The following is a 25,440-nucleotide window of genomic DNA, read 5'->3' on the forward strand; positions in this document are numbered from 1 at the left end:
GTACAAAATTCATGAATTAGTATATACGATGAGTGTATTCATATATTGGTGATAGAAAAAGCCATAAAAGCGCGAGATTTAGCGAGCCACAAATCCAGGTTCAACCCAGGTTTCTGTGTGTGTTGCATTGTCGTTTCTGTTGTTTCGTTGTTTTCCTCTATATATAGTTGTTGTGTTTCCCTAGGTTTTAGTTTGTAACCCGGATTTCTTATTTCTAAATCGATTTATGACTTTGGAACAGCTGTATACTTTTGATTCCTTAATATATATTTTTTTCAAGAAAGAATCACTGATACACTTTTTTTTTTTAAATTGGCTGAAAAACTGATAATAATTATTTGCATAATGCCATGTGTGTTAGAAGGAATTTCATTGTTTTTGCATACATACATAAGGTCAAGGACTGCATGTTCATTGTATGATAATCTAATTATATTATCTGATTGGTCAGTTCTTCAGTTTAGTTATTAATATCATATTTCTACATGTGTTCGGACATGCAGTCGTTTACCTTTGTTTTGGGAGAGATATGCATGTCTCAAATGTTGAGACATACTACAGATTACTATGTCAGCTATAAAATGAAATCTGATGTTTGTTGTGACAATTTTGTAAATAATTGTGCTCTATTGTTACTTTCTAACATTGATGATACATGTAATGTTTCAACATTGTTTGAAAATTAATTTATAATTTAAAAAACATAAGGTCAAACGTTAATAACAATACCGTTTGAATTAACTAGAAAAATTGGCGCATTCAATTTTACCTTTCTAAGGTGCTTCCTGTATTTCATGTCTTTCGTTTTGACCGAACTTGATTACTGCAACCTAGAACACAATTAATTGTTTTTAAAAGGTAACCAATAATTGCTGAGAAGTACTTAATTATTAAATTATTGTGCAACAAACCAAAAAAATATGTATTCTGAATTTATTTAGCTGCTTTATATACAATATATAATATAATTTTCATTGCCTTATTAACTAAATTTGACTGACACAATAACTTGTATACCATGCTGAAAATTTTGGAGTTACATAAAACATTGCAAACGTTTTCAATACCATCTAAAATGTTAAAATTAATGTCCGAAAGTTGAATTTCAAATTGTTCGTTAAATGTCTAGACAAATGATAAATCTTTATTAAGAATAGTTCAAAAATTGATGAAATACTATAGACAGACATATGTGACTGGTACCATTGATAACTAAAGAAATAGGTGGAAAATAATTACTATTTAGTCGAGCATGGTCCAGATTTGGTCGTGAATGGTTAAAATGTGGTCGAGTATGGTTCAGACACTTATAAAATGGTTTTAAAGTACTGGTCGAATAAAGCTCGACCGCAACTTCAAACTTTTAAAAGATATAAGAAGATGTGGTATGTGTGCCAATCTATAAAAGTAAACAAAAATAGGTCAAAGTACGATCTTCAACATTGAGTCTTGGTTCATAATTGACAACAAGCTATAAAGAGCCACAACAATTACTAGTGTAAAACCATTCAAACGGGAAAGGCTAAGTATGGTTCAGTCTTCAGTCAAGAAATATCGAGTAAATTTAAGACAATTTCTGACTGGTAAAGTAAAAATTAGTACAGTCTTACTGCTTGGTTATGACTGGTAACTTAATCGTGCAGGCAATTGTAATAATTGCAAATATGTTCGGATAAAGTCAAGCTTATTGTATCTCTTTGTGCTTTCAGTTATCGACGTTGGCAAGGTTTCTTTTGTTATGTTGAAATTTTGACACACAAAATTCAAAAAATGAATAAACTTACTCGAAAAAGAAGACTTGAGCGATTTGTTCACATTTCAAATTCTACATTGTAATTTACAGTGATACATTTAAAAAAGATTTCAGTGAGATTAAAATAAAATCATGTGATTTCTGTAAAGAAGCAACCAAAGATATGAAATTAGGATTATGGACATATTTAAGTAACATATATAAATTACAATTCAATTCAAATAACATTAAATTGTGTGCATCAGGCTGATTTAGTGTGATATTAAACAGCAGTAATTAAAGGTTTTAACCTCGACAAATGCAGTGGAATGTTGTAAAACTTATATGCTTTAATAGGATATTAAACAATAGTCTGTAACTATTGTCAACAACAAAATGTTGGAATTTTAACACTGATTTGATTGTCGCGTTTATTTTATGTTAAACAAAACCAGTTTAACAGTATAAAAATCCGGGTTTCTATAGGATTCCTTACTGTCAACCCAGTCAATTTTACCTTAAACTTTTAAAGTATTAGGAATTGTGTTTTTGTTTAATCACTACTTCAGTAAAACAGATTTATAGCTCTTATCTTATCAGTTCAATTTATTTTTAATCGATAAAATAAAAGAGAACTTAGCTTTGTAATGCATTAAATTTTAGATATGGCAAGCTTTAGATTATTTTATTTTGGAGCACAACTGGTGTGTTTACATTTTGTTCGATGTCAAGGTATGTAAAATTAGTAACATATACGACAGACAAATGTTATTCGATAAAGGAGATTTACTATCATGTATGAACATTACAAATATATTAAGCATATACTTATTTATGATAGTTTATCATATCACTACATTTTATTTAAAATTTTTGAATTAAATAAAAACATTTTTGAAACTGGAACGATAATGCTTTTCACACGTCAATGAACACATTTTTAAACACATATCAGGGGTTAGACAGAGATAATGGAATCATGGGCATGGTGTAGTAGAGGACTGGGATTGGTTAGAAGAAGGTAATGTAACGTGCGAAAGATGAAAGTAAATAGGTATAAACTGGAAAATTTCTTATGTCGTTATGTGTATCTGTCTGAGGAAAAGCAATGGCAACGTGGTGAGTGAAGTTGGATTCAGCGTTACCCTAACCACCCTTAATATCTAAACTTTTATTTTGATACATATTCCTTTTAATAATGTATGCCGTCCATTTCGCCTTTTTAATTAAGTAATAGTAAAAGTTCGGAAACGTTTCTGTTTAAAATAAATGCCCTCCGAACAAAACGGGATGTTAAGATCCGCGAGCTCGGAGGCAATTAACAGAAATATTTACTCTTTGGTTAAACGTGCAATCAAGCTATTATTTTTTTTTTTATAATAGGAATATAGGCAACCCATGATTACAATGAAGTATGTATAATTTTTTTTTTGGAAACTTCAATATAATGCGCATTTGCGTATGTCGAAATGCGCATCTGATGCAGGAAAATTGGTACCGTTTATGTTACTATTTTCAACATAATTCAGTTGACATATATCATACCCGAATATTTTTACGTTTCAGGTTTGCGAATTAAACTCACTGTTTATTTTGTTTTGTAATGTAGTAGTGTATACATCGAAAAAAAGAGTAAAAGTTTACAATGGCTGTGGTAATCAACTTTGCACGGTTCAGCTATTTTGATTTGTGTTGCTTTAACTTTTTCTTGATTTTGTTTTAATTAAAATTAAAATTTCGAAATGTGCCAAGAACTATTTCTGGATTTTAAAGCTATCTACCGCTGCTATTACATAAAAGTATTCTACAGTTATAGAAATTTGATGTGAGACCAAGCTAAAAACTATTGTATGATAGAGGCCTCGTTTCCTAAAGTATTCTAAGATATGTCATAAGATATATAACATAGAACTAATTATGACCATATTATTACTATCATGTATATGATTTGTCATATAATGTCAATGAAATGTGTCTTGATAAGTCCTACCTGTGATACTATTTATTATGAATATAATAAGTAAACATTTTTTATTTTAATTTATAGAATGATTGATAAATAATGAAAATATTAAGAATAAACATACTGCACCTGAAGTCAGGAATCTGATGTACAGTAGTTGTCGTTTGTTTATGTAATTTATATGTGTTTCTCGTTTCTCGTTTTTTATATTGATTATACCGTTGGTTTTCCTATTTGAATGGTTTTACACAAGTATTTTTGGCCCTTTATAGCTTTTTGTTCGGTGTGAGCCAAGGCTCCGTGTTGAAAGCCGTACATACCTATAATGGTTTACTTCTATAAATTTTTATTTGCATGTGGAGCAGGATCTGCTTACCCTTCCGGAGCACCTGAGATCACCCCTAGTTTTTGGTGGGGTTCGTGTTGTTTATTCTTTAGTTTTCTATGTTGTGTCATGTGTACTATTGTTTTTCTGTTTGTCTTTTTCATTTTTAGCCATGGCGTTGTCAGTTTGTTTTAGATTTATGAGTTTGACTGTCCCTTTGGTATCTTTCGTCCCTCTTTTGTCTCATTGGCACTCAAACCACATCTTCCTATATCTAAGTATACCCATTCTTATTATTTACCAATACTTGATTTTTTTCATTATCATGGTCATGACTTAAAATCTGATTTGTTGATTTGTTTACGTTTAGTTTTTATATTTACAAAACAAAATATTGACACCTTGTGTTTGTGGCATAACATCGTGGTCACAAGTTTATCGTTTTCTGTTTAGTATTAAATTTTTATTAAGATCCATTTTGTTACATCTCGTGATCAATTTTATTTGGCAATCGCCAATGGCAGTCAGCAGGGTTTAAGAACATCAGTTGTTCGACCTGTTAGTCAGATGCGTTTTGTTTAAATATACTTTTTCACTTTTTTGGTCTGTTGGAAAATGTTGTTTGGGGTGTATTTAGACCCTTCTACAACGATTTTGTTTTTACATGCACACGTATAAAAAATGCGGTTTTTATCCAACGCAATCATAGGTTTGAACGAAGTTTTCAATTTAGACTCGTATATATATATACAACTCGTCTAAACTTCAAATATATATATATATATATATATATATATATATATATACAACTCGTCTAAACATCAACCCAACAATGTTAGATCTGTAAATTTGCTTTGGCAAATTTTTGGTTCTTCCCTCGCCGGGATTCGAACCCATGCTTCTGTGATATCGTGACACCAAATCGCCTGCACTGCAGCCGTCCCCACACGACCACCTGGGCTCTCAATAAAAAGAGCTTTCGCTGGCCGTGTGTTACCTTTCTTCGTCAGTTTTAATCTAGCGGCGTACTACAGTACATGATATATAAGGCATGAAGATGTTATTGTTACAGATCATATATATATATATTATTACGAACTTCGCGTTCAATAATAGTTATCTCATTCGGACGCGGTGTGCAAGTGTTTGATCACCATGGTGACCGTAGTTCAAGGGTGTTCTTACACTGACACACCAAGTATCTCTGGGATAGTTATTTTACATCCCAGCTGTTCTCGATTAGAAAAAAAAACATTTACGCTTCATAAAATCAAACCAATCATCATGATATACCTTATAGTATATACCCTTCATGAGCACCAGACACAATGTCCAAATATGTGCAAATATGTTTAATTAACAGAGTTTTGTATCCTGGCGTCCTAGTGTAGGGTATGAATCGTAGGTCTATGTTTACTAAAGTTAAACTTTTAAAATGTAACATGACTGATAATGACACTTGTCCAGTGTGTGTACAATCTAGAGAAGATTTAGAACACTTGTTTATTTATTGTGTCAATTTGTCACAATTTACTGATTTTTGAAGGATGTTTTATTATATTTTATGTATAATGTTGATGATAACTTTGTAAATACGCTTCATTTTGACCAAGCAATGCTTATGGGGTTTTTTTAAGAGAAGTAACCGGTTTAATTTTTATTTCGCTTATTTTATTATGAGTATAGCAAGATTTTGTTTCTATAAAAGGAGAAATTTCATATTGTTGAATCCTCAATTCAGTAGACTATTTCAAAACATTATTAGAAAAAAACATCTCTTACTATTTTTATCTTTTAAATCAGAGAAAAGACCATTTCTTACTAGAAAAATATTTTATATTAGACAATCCCGTTATCAAAGTAACAGAAAACCATGCAGAAATATTATATTTATTATAAACATACTAGTATCTGAACTTACATTGAATTTCTATATGTTTGTAACTGACTATATGTAACTGTCTGTTTGTGACACCAGGTACTGTCTGGTGAATGTTTGATTGTACATATTTGAATAAAGGTTTATCAAGAGAAAAATCGTAGGTCTATCGGCTAAAGATGTTGAGTTCGAATCCAAGCATAGACAATGGATTTTTTCTACATAAATTTTGACAGAAAATATTTTACGTATCAAAAATTCTAAGCTTTATTGTTATATGTATATTGTAAACTGGTTGGTTAGATTTGGCTCGGAAATATCTCAAATTTAGACAACCAGTTCTAAAACTTAATACTAAATTATTGCATGATTTTTTTAATGATATTTATATTTAATGTAAACATACAATGAAATAAAATGAAAACAACACACTGTGTTACCTTCATCAGAAAAGCACTAAGCCAAATGTTTGAAAATCAAATTTAACATTGAGATGCTTAGATATAAGAAAATTATGCTTTTTAAACTAAATTCTTCACTTTTTCCAGAGATTTTTTACATATAAAGCCTTGACTCTCAAACATTATGATAATTATTATTTATTGTATTTCATCTTGTACATATAATATGTACATGTAATATATATCATATATTTACATCACTTAATGATCATCTCGAGATGTGGCAACTAGTTCCCAATATATTATGGGCTTAGTAGTCAGTGCTTCGGTGATGACTTGATTTGTTTTTTGGTAGTTTTGTTGTTTTTTTATGATGAAACGTGTGAAGTAACAAACTACAGTATAAGACACAAATCAGAAAAAAATAAGTAACGTTTGTAAGATCGACAAAGTCATAAAGATAGAAAAAGATATAAAAATTACAAGTGATTACATTGATTTAACGCTTGTTCTAACAAATGCAACTTCTGGTCCATTTTTACTGTTTGTACATAGTCTTTCTATATTAATTCAATATTTTAAATATTCGATTCAATTTTTTTTTTTTTGGGGGGGGGGGGGGTGGTGGGGGTTATGTTCTTCTATTTATATTTGTTTAATTAGTATTTAAATAACAACAATGTATCATTAACTATTTAACTTTTCACAAAATCTTCAGACACACCTAAAATGACTTCTTCTGCACTCAAGGCAAGGGAATGCCATTATTTGTTATCCACTCTATGATGGATAGCCAGAAGTTTTATGTAACATTACATAACCAAAATTATTCATTTTTAGATTTCTATTGTGTCTGAACAAAATGTACATAGTTTAGTTTCTTTCAATTTACAATAAAAATGAATTACATGGTAGACTCATACGAACAATCTTAAATTGAAAATTTGTTTAAACGAATTTCTGGTTAATGAAGGACATGGAATAAAAAGCATTCCAATATTCAATCTGCATTTCCATTTATAACGGAAAGATAAAGATAACACTTTAACAAGATTTTGGTTCTTTTTTTAACTTTATCATGTTTATCAATTAATGTATTTTCAATATCATTCAATTTAGAACTACCTTCTATCATACTTTTGCCTCTATTTGGAATATCACTTACATTTCCATAAATCTTTAGAAATCAGTATTGATATTATGTTTTTTAATGTATTATTATCAGACATCAGATCATTCATAAAGAATAATATACAAATTAAGATGAAATATATTTACTTCAAACCAAATTTAATTTTAGAAGTTGACCCCTGCAATACTTATGAATGGTTACCATACTCGGAATACAGAGGAACACTGTGTCCTTCACGGCCATACCGAGAAATATGTGACCATTATTTAACAGAAAATTGGTTTAGAGTCAAAGGAGATGCCGAAATTGTAACAGAAAAGGTCAACCTATACCACTGTGCCACGACAAATCCAATTTGGATGAGAGGTAAACCACTTTTATTTTTATTTTTGTATGCAAAAAACACCATTTTAGTTTGTGACATTTATTGGTTGACGTGTAAAACGTTCCTGTCAAATATGAGATAAATTGACAACACTCTAAGGTGACTAGCATAAATCGAAAAACAAATCACAATTAATCAGTATAATTTTTTTATATGCATTTAGACTTTATCATTGAAAGTTATTTTCAAAATTTGTTCGTTCTAGCTTTGTTGCTAAAAAACTAACTTTGTTGTATATAACTAACTTTGTTGCTATATAACTAACTTTGGTAACTCATTATTTGGAGAGGAAAAAACCAACCTTTTATAAAATAAAGAAATTATTACCATTGCGTGTTCCCTATTAAGTAACACCAAATAAATTACGTTCTGTTCATAACAAATAATTGGACTTTATTTCAGGCCTCTGTTTTGGGGGGGGGGGGGGGGGGTTATAGGCATAGAATATTCCCTGAAGAAAATGCGTGCAACAACATTTCTATAGTTGAAAATGTTGCAATTCAATGGGGAAATACTTAAATTTGTATAAACCGCAGATTTCAGGAGACGGAAAAAGTTAATAACTGTGGGTTTTATGTAATTTGAAACCTTCATTATTGTTGCTTTGGAAAGTTATCATGTTTCTATTATAACAGGAAACATAAACAAATGGTCAGAACAGTATTTATTTTTTATATCATGTTATTCAGATGATTTATGCTAGTGTTCATCAAATCTAAGGCTATCATGTTTATGTCACTGCCAAAACCTTAGAATACTGGCACTTACTTCTTGATTTGTGTGTTGTGTTTTTAGTTGTTGGGGAATAGTTTTTAATTTGAAATTATTTAAACTGAATTATATATAGTGATAATTTATAGTTGAATGTCTACCTAGAATTCATGATTTGTTTAAATTAAAAAGATAGTATTCAAGTAAAAGAGGAGCGAAAACTAACAGAGGGACAGTGAAACTCATAAATATCATTGTTCAACCAATTTCAGGTAACATTGGTACTAAATTAAACATCAGCGGCTTGATATAAATATATAGTTCACAGGTTTCAATAATTATCAATTATGGACTAATGCGTTATATATTGACCTGTTCGGATTATATTGACCGCATGAGGAAGTCCGAGATTCAATATAATCTAATAGGTCCATATATAATGTATGACTGAGTGAAAGTCCCCATTTTTTTTTTTGTATAACATATGTAGAGCATTGCGTAACTTTGAAAACGACATTGACTCCATGCTACTATTTTTGGAAATTATATTGACGCTCTATAACTATTTTCGATATGATATTGAAGCTATGTTACTATTTTAGTAACATAGCGTTAATATCATTTCTAAATATAGTAACGTCGAGTCAATACGTCAATAAAGCGAAAAAATACAACAAATGTTTATGGAAATACGTGACCAAATAAACCAATAAAAGACAAGAACTATAGGCTCAAAGGAGTCTGTGTCGCACTACATAATTATGTAGATCATTGAGCAGGTTTGAAAACCATATTGACTCGATGTAACTACTTTTGGAAATGATATTGACGCTATGTTACTTTTTAAGTAACATAGCGTCAATACATAAATGTTTCTTAATATAGAAACGTGGAGTAAATAAGGCAAAAAAGTAAAAAAAAAAAATATATATATATATATTGGAAAACACGTGACCAAAGGAAACAATAAGAAACAAGAACTAGAGACTCCAAGAGTCATGTGTTGCTCATCTGATATTTTTTATTTACAATTGTTGCATGTAAAAATGCAACAGTTATAAATTGTTTTTGAGTTTCAGAGATATAAGTCAAAAACAGCATTTGTCCCCCTATGTTCTATTTATAGCTATGTCTGCCATGTTGGTTGGCAGACAGGTTCATCAGATTCATTTTTGGAACTAGATACCCGAATGCAGATTGTGGACAAGTTTGATTAAATTTGTCTCAGTTGTTTCAGGGGAAGATTACAAAATTTTACGAAACATTGTTAAAGGAGTAGGTCCGGTAAGAGCCAATTTTGGCCTCAAATTTAAAGTTCATCTGACGAAAGATTTCAGACACTTTTTAAACACTTAAGTGTATATTGTAGTTGATTCAATAAGTATATGTTAAAGATTTTAACTGATTTACTCATTAAAAACGCCCCGATTCTAGCATAAATATGAAAAATCTATCAAATATTCGAAAAAATGTCACTTTTCTGATATTTTTTGTCAAAAATGAAAGTGGCCGCATCCGTGTTCATCCTCAACCTTTATATATGTTATGTATTATCACCACATTCAACTTACATTTCAATATTAAGAATGAACACGAATGCGGCCACTTTCATTTCAGACGGAAACCGTCTAAAATATAACGAAAATGCAAAAATTGTGAAGATTTTAGTAATTTAGCATGACTTAATGATGCTAGTACCTGATATATGTGCATTATATTGTCAAACACAGCTCATATTCATTTAGTAAAACCATGCTACTGTCCAATAAATAACTAAAAGTATATATTTTAACAATTTTGTAAAACTGCTATATTTTGGGGCCAAAAAGGGGTCTTACTGAACCTACTCCTTTGACTTTAAATGCCAATAAATCATTATGGGGTCAATTGACAATTTTGGTCATGTTTGACTTATTTGTATATCTTACTTTGCTGAACATTTTTGCTGTTTACAGTTTATCTCTATCTATTATAATATTCAAGAAAATAACCGAGAACTCCAAAATGTCCTTAAAATTACTAATTCAAGACCAGCAACCCAAAAACGGCTTGTCTGATTCGTCTGAGGACAGATAAATCTTAACCTGATGACCATGTTAACCTATTGGCAAATTTGCTTTAGTTTGAGAAATATTGGTCCTGGTAAACTAAAAATCAAATGTAATTTTATAAAACAAAGAAAGAAATAAAATCACATAAACAAAATGAACTCCGAGGAAAATTCAAAACGGAAAGTCTCTAATCAAATGGCAAAATCAGAAGCATCAAACAAATGGATAACAACTATCATATTCAAATATATTTACATGAATTATCAAAATGAGAAAAAAACACTTTTTTAAATGAAATTATTATCAATATATCAAATCCGTATGTCCACAAAATAGATTATGTTTGATTACTCAATAAGCTAGTTTGGTCGGTCTTATTTAATTACAAGCACTTTTCTATTTTAGGGTTGTTGCCAAATTCAAGCTCAGAAACAAATGCAACAGCATGCATAAACAAAGGTTATTCAAATGGAGGTTGTGACGAAGAAATTAGTATTAAAGTGAAAAAATGCACCGATTACTTTGTTTATTTCTTACCACGTTCAGAGCCATGTGAAGCGGGTTACTGTTTTGGTAAGCATACTAATATACCTTAGCATAACACCGCTATAGTTATTTGATACGTATTCCTGTGACCCTTCTCAAATCAGTCACGGTCACAAAAGTATTTTTCATCAGCTTTTGTAGCTTATACGGAGAGAAAAATTGTACAGTTAAACTTGTCATAAAATGTCATATGACGGTTAACATAAAAAGATACAGACAGTGTTTTCAATATTTATCTAATCCATTATAAAAATTGTGCTTTTATTTATTTATTTACTGATTAAATAATTAATTTATTTATTCATTGATATTTTATCGGTTACAAAAGACCTCGAATTTAAAAAAAATAAGAAACAATTCAAATGAGATAACTTAAGGCCTTATTTATAACAAAACAATTTACGAAAAACAAATATGACAGACATAAACTAACGACAAACAGTCAATCACAGGCCCAATTACTTGGGAGCAAATCCTCCCGATAACATGGGACAGTTGTGTTACGGAATAACAATAGACCAAACTTAAAAAGTAACAAAAATATGCGAAACAGCAGAAACGAACTGGCTAAAAATTTAAAATGTTGTATTGACATCAGTTCATGGATAGGATGCCTTTGATAACTTCCCAGAAATTTACAAAAAATTATCTTACAACGGTTTACACGTTTTTAACCACAGGTTTGTTCTAGTATTTGATATATATTATACTACCTAAGTATGTCTACCTCAGTATTACTAAACGCAGGAGGTCAGTTTGCTTCTCTGTATTTGGCTCTGGTTACACTAGTTCTACTTCCCGTGTTATAAAAGTATTGAGTGTCAAATCTATGTAGCATTGGTCTTTCCAATGCTTACCTAGACGATGTTTAAAAATTACGTGCATTACAGTCACTAAAATGTATGGTATAGGCTATTCCATCACTTCTCGGTAAGTAAAGCAGTTTTTCCATGTATCTAGTCTGCTTCTAGTTTTTGTTACCCAATTTAATTAAGCCTCTTGTTGACGAGCTTTGTTACGAGTAAATAAACCTTCTGTTACTCTTGAGTCATATACTCTTGTTAAATTGTAGGTGTCTATCATGTTGCCTCTTAACCTTCTCAATTGTAAGGTAGAAATTTTCAGAATATTCAATCGCCCTTCGTATGACAGATCTATTTATAATGCAAATTCAGATTCAAGAGAAGGAAGGACTTATGTCTCAAATATTATTTCAGTTTTGAATCAAATCATAGATAATACCAGTTAGACTAAAAGGTCTGAAGCTATTGTTTTGTCACCTTTCTTAAAGCGAGCTGTTATTTTGTCAGTTTTCCAAATCTTTCGGTACTATATCTGTTTTAAATGAGCTATGTAACGTGAGGTATCTATTATATCAGCTAGTCCAACAAAACCGGCAATACTAGATTCTTCATCATAAGGAATCTTTGCAATACATGCATCATCATTATTGTGTCCTACAGTAAAAACGCTAGTGAACAATCAGCCAATTCATCAGCCTTTTCTGTTTCTGTTCTTGCAATAAAGATGTGATAAACCCGGGTCCTTTTGACAAGAAGTTCTGATACGCCTCTTTTTGATTTTGTTTTGCATTCACATATGACCTAAAGATTTACATTTTGTTTTCGCAGATTTCGCTATTAACCGTTGTTTATATTTTATTTCGAGCTTAAGTTTGTTTCTATATATTGCCCATGCTCTCTACCCTAAGAGGTGTTTTCAATTTTTCTTTCAAATATGCTTCTTAGGTATATGTGAATTCATAGCATCAGTCAATGTATCCATGAACGTGCTTACCATGTTTTATTTTAATCTTTATTAGCTAGTAAGTAATTCTTCCGAATTAAACTGCATATGTTCCGTTAACGTGTCGTAATTAGCCTTGCTATAGTAAAACTTTACGCTTTTCTAGTTTTCATATGTGAGATAACATTTAAAATTCAAAACCAAAACATTATGTCCACTGCGCCCTATCGGATCTTGATATTCAATATTCTGGATACAGTCCTATCATTACTAAAACACGACCAAGTAATGAAGGTTCTTGGTTTGTGTGGTATTATGTTGGTTTAAACACCATCTGGGGAAACACTTTAACATTTAAACGAGTTAGTAATAAGGTTATCTTTAGCAGACCACGTTTTCCAGTTTAAATCAGGGAAATTGAAATCGCTATCAAAAGCAAATGTGAATACGAATCCTCTAGTTTGCTTATTTTCATAAATTATTTTATAGATATAGGAAGATGTGGTCTGAGTGCCAATGAGACAACTCTCAATACAAATCAGAATGTATTTAAGTAACCCATTATAGGTCAAGGTACAGTCTTCAACACGGAGCCTAGGCTGCTCACACCGAACAGCAAGCCATAAAGGGCCACAAAAATAACTAGTATAGAACCATTCAAACAGGAAAAACTGAGGTCTAATCTATATAAAAAACGAGAAACGAGAAATACTTATGAACCACATAAACATACGGCAACCACTGAACATCAGATTTCTGACTTAGGAAAGGTGCAAACAATTGCAGCGGGATTACACGTTTTAAGGGTACCAAACCTTCTCCCTTTTCTGAATACCTTGTGTCGTTCTTCAGAAGACGACGGACTCATGCCCCCTGAATTCAAATGATTGCTCCTTTTTAGACAAGCGTTTTATGATATAAATTATTAAAATCATTAATGACGAGTACAGTTACTGTCATTGATCCGTTTAAAATATGTAAACTCTTTATGTATATTTACATAGTAATTAAATACTTTGTGGATTTTCTCTATTTCTAGCAATAAATATTCATTTTACTAAATGAACTAAAATATAGTCAAATTAAAAACCTTAAGTTTGCAGTGATTCATGTTGTTTGAATTACAAACTCTATGATAAAGATCCATTTAAGACAAATTTATCAATGTTTCAATAAATGTCCCACCCCCATGAGACGCACAATCTGACATCCTAAGAAACACACTACTGTTCAATGAAAAATAGTTTTTAAAACCAATACTTTTTGAACAAAAAGCTGGCATTTGGTAAAATGCTTTGATATGAATGTATTTCAATATAAATTATATCAAAGCATGCATAATAAGTCTCAAAATCTGCAACACGGAAAACTAGTGATAGGTGTTTGAGAAAATGCAGCACTGGAAACGTCTGCTTATGCTTGCGTGAAATAGACTATAATTAGATTCCTTCCATGCAAATTCTCAAAAAAGAAGGCGTCACACTTTTATTTACATCGATTTCATTTTCGTCGCTTCAAAACCTCCACCCGTTTAAATTATAACTAACACCTGCATGCTGTGATTAACAAGGTGAATAAGACCATAAACAATACAGAAGCTATTACTTTTAAATAATTTCTTTCCACAGGGAATTTTAACACTATCCGTACTCCTTTTACTTCTGTCGATATTACGAACCTAAGCATGCTAGATTATCCTGGATAAATATAGAAATTTTGTTATTTTCATTTCTGATTCGTCTGCAGTTCTGTCATTGAAATTGTTCTTCAAGGTCTCTAGTGTATCCCCAAGAAATGGAGGGCTTTTTTATTCAATACTCTATGGTATTTGTTTTATCAGGAACGTAGCCTGTATTATAGCTGTACATATCATTGTTATTCATGTTTGGGTTTTGTAGATAGTTTTGTTTCCTGGCATTGGAACTAAATGCTTCCTGCAAAAAAAAAAAATATTGCAACTCTACATATTGTTGGAACTACTTTGATTGATATGGAATAATTTAAATATAAAACATTCCAATTTGCCGTGGAGTGAAATCAATTACTGAAAGAGGAACCGTGTACCTGTCCGGGGTACTTGTGTTTAACCTTTGGTTTTGTTTGGGTTGGTGTTGCTCAATCTTAATTAGATTGCTGTCTAATTTTTTATAGTTGTGTATTGTCCTTTACGTTTTTTTTCGCTCATAGTTTGGTTTCTGACTTAGGAATTTAAACCACATTGCCATGTCATCTCTACATCCCTTTGTAATTGTATCGTGATGATAAAGTTCCTTAACGGAGTGTGCTAATGTCAATAAATACGACACAAACGATCTCTCTAGTATAATTACTTTACATGCATAATTCAGACGACCAAATAAACTTAACATTTCACGCTTAGTACATGAACGTCTATTAAGATAGCTGTATAAAATATCCTTAATTCGAACAAGCTTCTCATCAGGTAATTTAGCAATCATATGTTTTGAATCGAGAATTATGCCGAGATATTCTAATGCAGTAGATGGACCAACTGTTTTATGAGCGCTGAGAGGAATCTTTAAACTATTAAATACATATAACATTGTGTTCATATTTCTTGAAGCATCTACGTAAGGATTGTTAATCAGGAGAAAATCGTCTAACAAATGTAACACGTGCCGCAAACCGTACTTATTTTGTAAGATCCAACATATTGCCACTGATAATGTATCGAATATCTTGGGACTTGAACGGCAACCAAATGCTAAACGAGTATGAAAATAGTACATGTCATTCCATTTTAATCCATAAAATCGCCATAAAGAATTATGTACAGGTAATCATTTAAATGCATCGGTAACGTCACACTTACATAATTGACTTTTAATTCCTAATGACTTAATTATATTTATAGCGTCGTCAATTCTTACATAGGTTAATGAATAGTCTTCCTTATTTATTAAATCATTGATGCTGTGATGCTCATCATTGTTGCGAGGAGCCGAAAGGTCTAGAATTAATCGTTTCTTTTTTGAATATTTTCTTTCAACAATACCTATCGGACTAATTCTATAAGTATCAAACGGAGGTTTTGTAAATGGTCCAATAAGGTAACCTTTACGAAGTTCGTCATCTACCAGTTTCGAAACATCATCGGGAAATTTCTTGGTAGACAATAAATTCTTACATTCCAAAGATTTAATTGGTAGTACGTTTATGCCTGTGTCAAAACCATATCGAAGTCCATTGATTAAATTTAAAAAAAAAATTATCTGGATAATGTGTAAGTTTAAATTCAAGTTGATCGATATCAATAGGCGTAGACACTAGTCATTTTTTTTCTGCGCTTGTTCTTGTGACGGCCTATTGTTCGGAGTAGCACCAGTAGATGATCTAGTATTGACATGTGCGAATGAACATTTTGTCCCTTTGAAACATTTTCCTGATAAGAAATTGTTACACACTTCCCGACCACGAAAGAAAAGAACAGGGCGTCCTCGTATATCTGTATTGGAATCAACACGATCGTTACTCCCAACTTGTGATTTCTGAAAATGTGTTTGATTATAAGTTGGTTTGGATCGATTATTCGATTGACCAAAGATTGGTTACGTTTGACAAACAGCTGTGAGATGCCCAAGACTACCGCATGTTTCACATTCCTTAATTATTTGTCCACTTGTGATGGACGAATAGAGTTTTTCGTCTCTGATGGACCAATCTACAACTTTACCGTGGGTCAGTTTGATAGCAGCTAGCTTATTTGCGAAAGTCTTGTGATACTCGTAGAAAACGGGACCTTTATATCTTGCAGAAATATCAATGACATCTTGAATATACATATCGAATTCGATTCGTCAGTCTAGTTTTTCACAAATAATATTTTTGTAAATATTAAAAGCTTCTAGAAATTTTTGTATAGACAAGTTTCTTTGAAGGCGGGGATCGCAATGTTTGATTAACAGAACGGACCCATCAGATTCATCAACGGTTTTGTAATCTTGAACATTTTCTTGATTGTTAAGAAGGGTAGCCAGATTAATGTAGTTGCCTTCTAAAATCTGCTTCCAAACGTTCGGAGCTACTGCTTGAACATGCGGAAACATGCCTCAGGAAACCTTGGTAGTGTGATAATATCCTGTATCATGATGTACTTCATTATTTATATCACTAACGACTGCAGGTTGACTAATGATATTTGATTCTCGAACTAAAAGCGACTGAATTAAAGTTCCTTGATTTTGAACAGTTTGCTCCATGTTGTTTAAACTGGTGGTAAGTTGAGTTAATGCTGGAATTTCGGGCATAACTGTATTATCCTGTCCTGAATTCTCATTTAATAGTTCCAATAACTGCTCTTTTGTGAAAGTTGATGAAGGCCTGATGCCTTGCTTTTCTTTAACTTCGGCGAATGGCAATTCTGTATTGGAATTCTGTACAACTGGTGTGTCACTTTTCTTACTTTTCTTGCTGGAAACACGCTTTTTACGAACTGGCGGCATTTTAAGGAAGTTATGAAAAATTGTGAAATAACCAAATAATATTGATTTGAATTTTGCACTTCTATACTGCTACTAACTTATTAATGCAACTGACTGAATAAACCTGACAAAGATTGAAAAATTAACACGTGCACCAAGTCATGAGACGGTTAAGAAAACATTGCCGTCTCTACCACAGACATCATAAAACTAGTAATAAAATGTGTATCGTCCACCTAAATCAATATTGATTTTAACTGAAGCCGAGTCGGACAGAACATGAAACATTAATATAAACATCAATTAAAAATTTCTAATTAATTGTACTCACATATAAATGTATCTGAGGAGCTAATTCATTTTCGAACAACATGATTTGTCTTGTCTTATATTTAAAAAAAAAAAAACTCACTTGCTTTATAACGCTATACACTTACTTTTAAATTTATCTGTATTTTTAATTATATAAATTGATTGACATTCTTAATGCAAAATTTGTATTTTTAGGTATAAACAAAACCTGTGCAGCATTCGGTAAGCATATGTCAAATTCTTTACTTTCCGACCATTATAAGTGAGTCAAAAGGTTTTTGTTTTAAAGTATTGTTCGGTCATACTTGATTACATGTATTCCAAATTTGTTACAAAAGTATTTGGATAAATCATAGTATTCATTAACAATGGCAGTGGCGTTATTCTGCCATTAGCCAACGACTGTACACACAACAGGTATACAAATAATGTTTTGCTTGAAATGTACATGTACAAATAAAGTCTTCTATCACCCCTCTAACATGTTGAGCAAGCGGAAATGTAAATATTTTCATGCAAAGTAGTTGTCGTTTGTTGAATTGTTTATACGTTTTTCTGGTATCTTGTTTTTTTAATGTGCCTTTTATAGCTTGCTATGGGATGAAAACCAAAACTCCGTGTTAATGACAATTATTTAACCTGTACTGGTTTACTTATTAAACGTGTGACTTAAATGAATAGTTGTATCAGTTGCACTTATACCACATCTTCTTATATGTAAACGATGTACACCCAATATCGTTTCAACATTGTATACATCGCTATGTAAAAAGTAAAATCACAAAAATACTGAACTTAGAGGAAGATCAATTGGGAAAGTCCATAATCACATGGCAAAATCAAATAACAAAATTAAAAAAAAAAAATATATGTAAACGATGTCAACGATGTAAACAGTATTGTTCAAAGAGTTCAAACAATGTTAACGATGTCGGCACAATATCGTTTTGACATTGTATACAACGCAATGTTAACGATGTCAACGATGTAAAGAATATATAAGAGTTTAAACAATGTAATCGATGTTGACACAACATCGTTTAAACATTGTAAACATCGCAATATAAACAATAAACATACTACATTTTAAAGATTGTATACATCGCGATGTTAACAATGTCATCGATGTAAACAATACATAAGGGTTCGAACAATGTAACAATGTTGACACGACATCGTGTTAACATTGTAGATATAGCAATGTCGACAATATTAAATAAACATCCTGCACTGGTCATGAATGAAAACAGCGGAAGTCCACCAATGGTTTTTCAATACTTCGAGAAAATCCTGCACCCAGAAACGTCCCTTGGCTAGCCTTTTGACAAAAACGCAGTAGTTCAGTGATAATTGACGTCATCCTAAACTTCGAAATAAATAAATGAACTAAAATTAAAAAACACACAAAACTAACAAAGAACAGAGGATCCTGACTTGGCATAGGCGCAAAAATGCGGCGGGCTTAAACATGTATTTTAAGATCTCAATTCTCCCCCAATACCTCTAGCCAATGTAGAAAAAACACAGAAATACGCACAGCAAATCTCAGTTTAAAAGAAATACGAAGCATATACAAGCCAGTCTGTAATTGTTCCGCACTTTCGAGATCAACACTTCAAACAATATAGCAGTGGAAGATACAGTCAACCTTTTGTCAACATAGTATCAGATTGGCAATCACATCAAATAGTACTCTTCATTTTTGTAGAACCTTGTGACTTTTATTATCACGACCAGATAAGTATAGACAATTTAATAGAAAATAAAGTATGCGATATACCATCTGGTTGGTATAAGCTGAAACATCCAGCGACACTCGAAACACAATGTCGTCAATCAGCCACAGAAAAGATATGGATAAACGGTAAGAACATTGTTGCTAAATTTCGATAATATAAATATATTGTAAGTCATATCACATATTTGAATTGAGATATTAGATACATTACAAAGGTAACCAAAAAAAAAAATGCCGGTAACAACCGTTGCCGGAAAGTTTTTCCACACGAGTTGTCAGGTGAAGGTTAGAGTTAAAAGCCAATGACCTTGACCTGACTATAAGTGCAAAATCAATAAACGGCAGATTATGCCTGTTTTTGATACGTTTGCTTTGTATAAGAATTGTACGACGTTTTAAAAAAAAGTAATACATTTTGAATTTAGAAGATGTAGCAAGATAAGACAGATTAGAAACTTATATGGCCACAGTTTCGTTTCATTTTCGTTTAGCCGAGAGTTTTTTTCAATAGAATTTCAAGAATCTAATAATAGTATAAAAAAAGAATCATGTCAAATATGAGATGAATGTCGTACACATTTGAGACTTAAAAAAATGAAACTTTGCAAGTAAATAATGTAAGAAAAAGATTTAAGAGGTAGGCAAGCTAACATTTGATTTATTTTTTATTTGGGGGATTTGGATTTAAAATGAATTTGTAATCAAGTTTGATCCTTTATTTGTTGAAAATCACAGGATGTGCCATGCCATTCCCCAATCTTCATAGAAAATGATTATAATCATCTGGTTTGAAATATATGAATCCAATATAAACATGATACTGTATATATGTATTCAATAACAATATAAATGTATAAAATAAATGAAGTAATGAATGAAATGGTATGAATAAAACGGATATATATATATACAGTCATATGTTATAATTAAAATAAACAACATTAATGTTTAAATAGGTTTTCAGATGTCTCTTGTTGTATTGATCAGGATTCAATACTTGATACAATATATTCCAATCACAGCATACCGTGCACATTGGTGACTTAAGTTGAATTGCTCTCTTCTATATTCTCTTCTGTCTATTTTGAACCTGTATTACAAAGGGCACTTTTTATTACAAGGATCAATCGTGCTTTTGTGAGTTGATAGGGATATACTAATTTGATAATATTTGTTTTTTTTAAGTAAATATGAATTTTCTGTCTTTTTTACTGAAATATTAACGTTGGTACTAGCATTCATTTATTTTCAGCATTGTCTAAAATACTATTTATGTGCGTGTATTGACAAAAATGCATTTACGGACCGACCATTTAGCTTAAAAAGGGGGTATATTTTTTTTTAGTATGAAAAATAATATCGTTTTTCATTGCTATCACCCAAAGATTACTTTTCGAAATTAGCACTTCTATATACGATATCTGAAAAATCAGGAACCAGAGGATTATTTTGTCATCTGCTGGACCACTATATATGTTATGAAATTGGAGTTCAGCAAAACAACACTTTTGAAGTTAAATGGTTAATCATTTAGTGTACTGATCTGAATAGTAATATACTTGAATTGTGTGAAAAAAATATCGGTATCAATGGCAACGTAAATAGTTTAACAAAAAAGACAGGTAATATGTCAGTGAAACAAAAAGTTCTTATAAAATTGAGATTTAAAGTGCCAATGAACTCACTGATCATGCACAAGTGATGCTATTAATAAACAAGTGTTCGTGTAACAACTAGAAACTGTCCGTGTAACACCCGTCAATGTACTGTTTTCCTAAAGCTCTAGTATGGGCAAAGTCGTACAGAACCATGTATCAAGTTTATTGATATGACTATAAACTCTAATTTGAATATATTAGTTTGTTTTCGTTTTTTCGCTGGCTTTCTAATTGTATAATATAAACATAGTGTTAAGGCAAATATGACAGTTTACTTAAAGGTATTGATTTTACAAAAATGATTTTTTATAGATGTAGATGTTATTTTTAATAGACCTACATATCAATATTGATAGGACACGATTACTTGGTCAATAAACAGATAATAGCTTTTTCTATCTCTCTTCGTAGATCTATCCCTTTCCTGACATCTTGATTCGGATCTCAGTTTTTCAGTGGTCAAAATTCAATTATAACGTTGTTTTTTTTTTTGCTTTTTGTCTTGAGTAAAAGTATAACGACTGCCGATAATTGTAATTCACATAACCTTTACTTGTCTATATATGTCGTGTACGATTTTGAACGTTGTATAACATGTACAAAACGTTTGTAAATGTTATAACTTGTATAATGCAAATATACAAGTTATAACATGCACAAAAGTACCTCGAACATGTTATAACATGTACACAATATTGTTTAAACATAAAATTAACTCTTTATTCTATTTTTGGATAAATGTATAAAAAAAAAGCAGAATATACATTTGAAATCTATTAAATAATAAAGATCAAAAGCCCTGAACCTTTTTTTTTTCTTTAGAGGATAGTGATCACAAAGTTCATGGTTAATGTTTGCATAATGCATTTTCATGTAATTGTATGTTTTATACAGTCCACCATGGACTAGAGCAGTGTAACGCTGTTTGATAAAATGCATTATTTCCTAAATGACAATAAAGTAGATGACTGGTTAATCTGCCTTAAAATTTTGAGTAAAATTTCTTTTCCTTTTTTTAGCATGCAAAATGAAAGCAATGACTTATATGCATACTTTATAAAAGCAAGACAGATGTAATGCTTCTCATTGCATCACGTTTAAGTATAAATAACCTTTAGAGATAATAAATACGATCTTCAACATTTTTGTCCTTCACCATTACTTATTTAAATATTATGCTTCAAATTATTATTTTTTGATAACTAATAAGATCATTGTATTTTACTTATGCCTTCAAAGTGGCCACTCACAAAAATAATTTATCAGATTAGAATACTGAATAGTGTTTTGTGACTGCATATGTGTCTTGAAAGGTAGAAAGAAAGTCACTGACTGTAAAAAGACAAAACACCCTTAAATAAATGAAAAATAAAAAAAATGATGAAAACATTATTGGGGTTATTAACAGCTGTTGATAGAAAAATATCTTTATTTTCAAAATAAGTTAAAACAGTTTTTAAGAAATATTGTGTACATTTTATAACATAAAATTGAGAAAGGAAATGGGGAATGTGTCAAAGCAACAACAACCCGATCATGGAGCAGACAACAGCCGACGGCCACCAATGGGTCTTCAATATAGCGAAAATTCCCGAACCCGTAGGTGTCCTTCAGCTGGCCCCTAAAAAATATGTAACTGGTACAGTGATAATTGACGTCATACTAAACTCCGAATCATACAAAAGAAACTAAAATTAAAAATCATACAAGACTAAAAAAGGTCAGAGGCTCCTGACTTGGGACAGGCGCAAAGAATTGCGGCGGGGTTAAACATGTTTATGAGATCTCAACCCTACCCCTATACCTCTAGCCAATGTAGAAAATTAAACGCACAACAATACGCACATTAAAATTCATTTCAAGAGAAGTCCGAGTCCGATGTTAAAAGATGTAACAAAAGAAAATAAATAAAATGACAATAATACATAAATAACAACAGACTACTAGCAGTTAACTGACATGCCAGCTCCAGACCTCAATTAAACTGAATATCAGGAACAATCCCTCCCGTTAGGGGTTTAGTATCATACTATCATTAAATATACATGATATATGAGAAGAACATGCATGTATGAGTTACTTTTGTACTTTTGTACTTTTTTTAATTTGTAGTTTTCCCTTGTACAATTTATAACATTTGCACTATTTTTGTATATTTTATAACACTCATATCGACTGATACGATATACAATATTTTAATTTTTTATGATAATCAAAGGAGCAAATATTGTTTCTAGACGATTGTCGTTTTACCGTATCAATGCTCTTTTCTACATTTCTTCATTCTTACTATGAGTGTAAATTTTAAATCTTTGCAAGTGTTTCATTCTTTTTTAGTGTTATATTATGAACACAAATAGCCAAAGTTAATCGATAGCGCGATTCGTAATAGTGAATTTCAATTTCACGTCAGGTTTTAAGTCAGCATTGAAGGTAACCGGAACAATTCAGTCTTTTTAGTGAACGACATATGAAAATGCCTGTACCAAGTCAGAAATATTACAGTTGTTATCCATTCGTTTGATGTCTTTATGATTTTGATATTGCCATTTGATTAGTTAAATTTCTTTTAAGAATTTTCCTCGGAGTGTTCACTTTCTACCACTCGCGAGAATTCGTAGATGAGCGGAATATAACTACATCAGTATTTGGGTTCAACTATATGATAAGCGTCTGACAATATCTTACTTTTTGAAAAATATGATTATGAAAAACTATAAAGTAAGCATCCATTGTGCATACTCTTTTTATTGTTTTTATGAAGGTACAAACATTGATTCCGGAATGATTGTCGACATTAGATTGTGTTTCCAAAATAAAACTGCTTGCTGTGATAAGTTCATGAATGCTCAAGTCAAGAACTGTTCTGGTTCATTGGTCTTCAATATTACAAAAGAAAATAATTGCTTATGCAGTGGAGGATGTGAAAGTGGAAGTAAGTTTATATTGTTTTTTATTCAATAGTTGATGTCGGTCTCCAAACTTCAATAAAATTAGGTTAAAATTATATGTTAACAGTATGCTACTTGGATAATTGAGCATAATCAAACCCCTACACATATTTTATGTGTATGTCACATACCTGGCACCTCAAACCAGTGCTTGTCGTTAACCTTTTGTCATTATAAATGTTCGTCAATAGTTGTAGTACGGATCAGCTATGTCGTTTCATTTTTTCGTTTTTTCACACTTTGTCACTAAAAACAAATGAAGGACTTTCATATTGACATTACGATATACGATCTGCTCACCTATACATCTAACACTATTTCAAATACAAAGACTATTACAATATATAACTTTCAAAGAGTTGTATATAATCATGCCTTTGTAGTAATAATACATTGCATACTATTTTTAAAAGCCTTTAAACATTTAATAGAGTAGATAATTGTTAGATAAATTATTGTTGGTTAGATAAAAAAAACAAATATGTTTTAGGCATTTTCTTTTTCTTTCAGATAATACTGGATATAACATTGCCATGGAAGAGCGGTTATTTAAAACAATTCTTATCTACCTGTTTTGTTATTTTGTTATTCTGTCAAGATTGTAGCTATGGGGTTTGCGTCAATAGGCTTCGTGTATAAATGTCAATGTCATCAAAGTGACGGACTCATTTACCTGTCTAATAATATCAAGTTATTGGCTTGCCAAATCATACTCATATAAAACGTATATAAATTCGTAGAGTGAAATACACTGTTTATAATATTTGAACATTAATCAAGACTTAGTCAAAACAAGTATGTGAGAAAATCTGTTTTTACATTTTACATTTAAATTGCATAAGATTTTTTAGATAAAAGACGAGAATAATTTGGAATGTTTATCTGCTGGTAAAAGAAATTACCACTAACATACATTTGTGTACAATATCGTTACGATCTTTTGTCTTTCTTTTGGCAAATAGTAACGAATAAGACGCAAAGGACGAAGTTGATTACAATAGAAGATAAGCATTTCATTTCCGTTCACTTATCATCGGGAGTTTTTTGTATATTAAATAAAAAAAAAATCGACAAATTTAGAAGAAACACACTCAATATACAAGTTCCTCTCAATTCAATTAGTTCATGATTTCTGTTTGACACATCTTTCCAGTCATTTCTTTTTTGTATCATATCTTATCAGAGAGATCGATAGAGAGAGAGAGAGAGAGAGAGAGAGAGAGAGAGAGAGTGAGAGAGAGAGAGAGAGAGAGAGAGAGAGAGAGAGAGAGAGAGAGAGAGAGAGAGAGAGAGAGACTTAGAGAGAGAGCCTGATTGTTTTCATTTATTACATTATGCGTGATGATGATTTAGTTAATTGTTTTCAATGTTAATTAAAAATCAAATGTGTTCCAAATACAAAGAAATATTTACTTGAACAACATTTGTGTCTTCTACATGACCACAACCTACAATAACCTGTTCACTA

At 31.2% G+C, this 25,440-nt stretch overlaps 2 protein-coding genes across 3 annotated transcripts in view; one reads left to right on the forward strand and one right to left on the reverse strand.

Annotated features, from left to right (window-relative positions):
- Window positions 1–25,440, reverse strand: part of LOC139501986 (tyrosine-protein phosphatase non-receptor type 11-like) — a 462,346-nt gene that overhangs the window by 347,326 nt on the left and 89,580 nt on the right. The gene's annotated exons all lie outside the window — the stretch shown is intronic.
- On the forward strand, window positions 2,371–25,255 carry LOC139502126 (uncharacterized). The gene is made up of 7 exons (XM_071291499.1): window positions 2,371–2,464; window positions 7,601–7,798; window positions 10,985–11,152; window positions 17,821–17,847; window positions 19,334–19,489; window positions 23,786–23,956; window positions 24,483–25,255. Exons 1-7 carry the CDS (start codon window positions 2,398–2,400, stop codon window positions 24,575–24,577), a joined length of 882 nt encoding a protein of 293 aa, XP_071147600.1. The 5' UTR covers window positions 2,371–2,397; the 3' UTR covers window positions 24,578–25,255.

The sequence above is a fragment of the Mytilus edulis genome, chromosome 13 (genome assembly GCF_963676685.1).
Source record: "Mytilus edulis chromosome 13, xbMytEdul2.2, whole genome shotgun sequence".
NCBI lineage: Eukaryota > Metazoa > Mollusca > Bivalvia > Mytilida > Mytilidae > Mytilus > Mytilus edulis.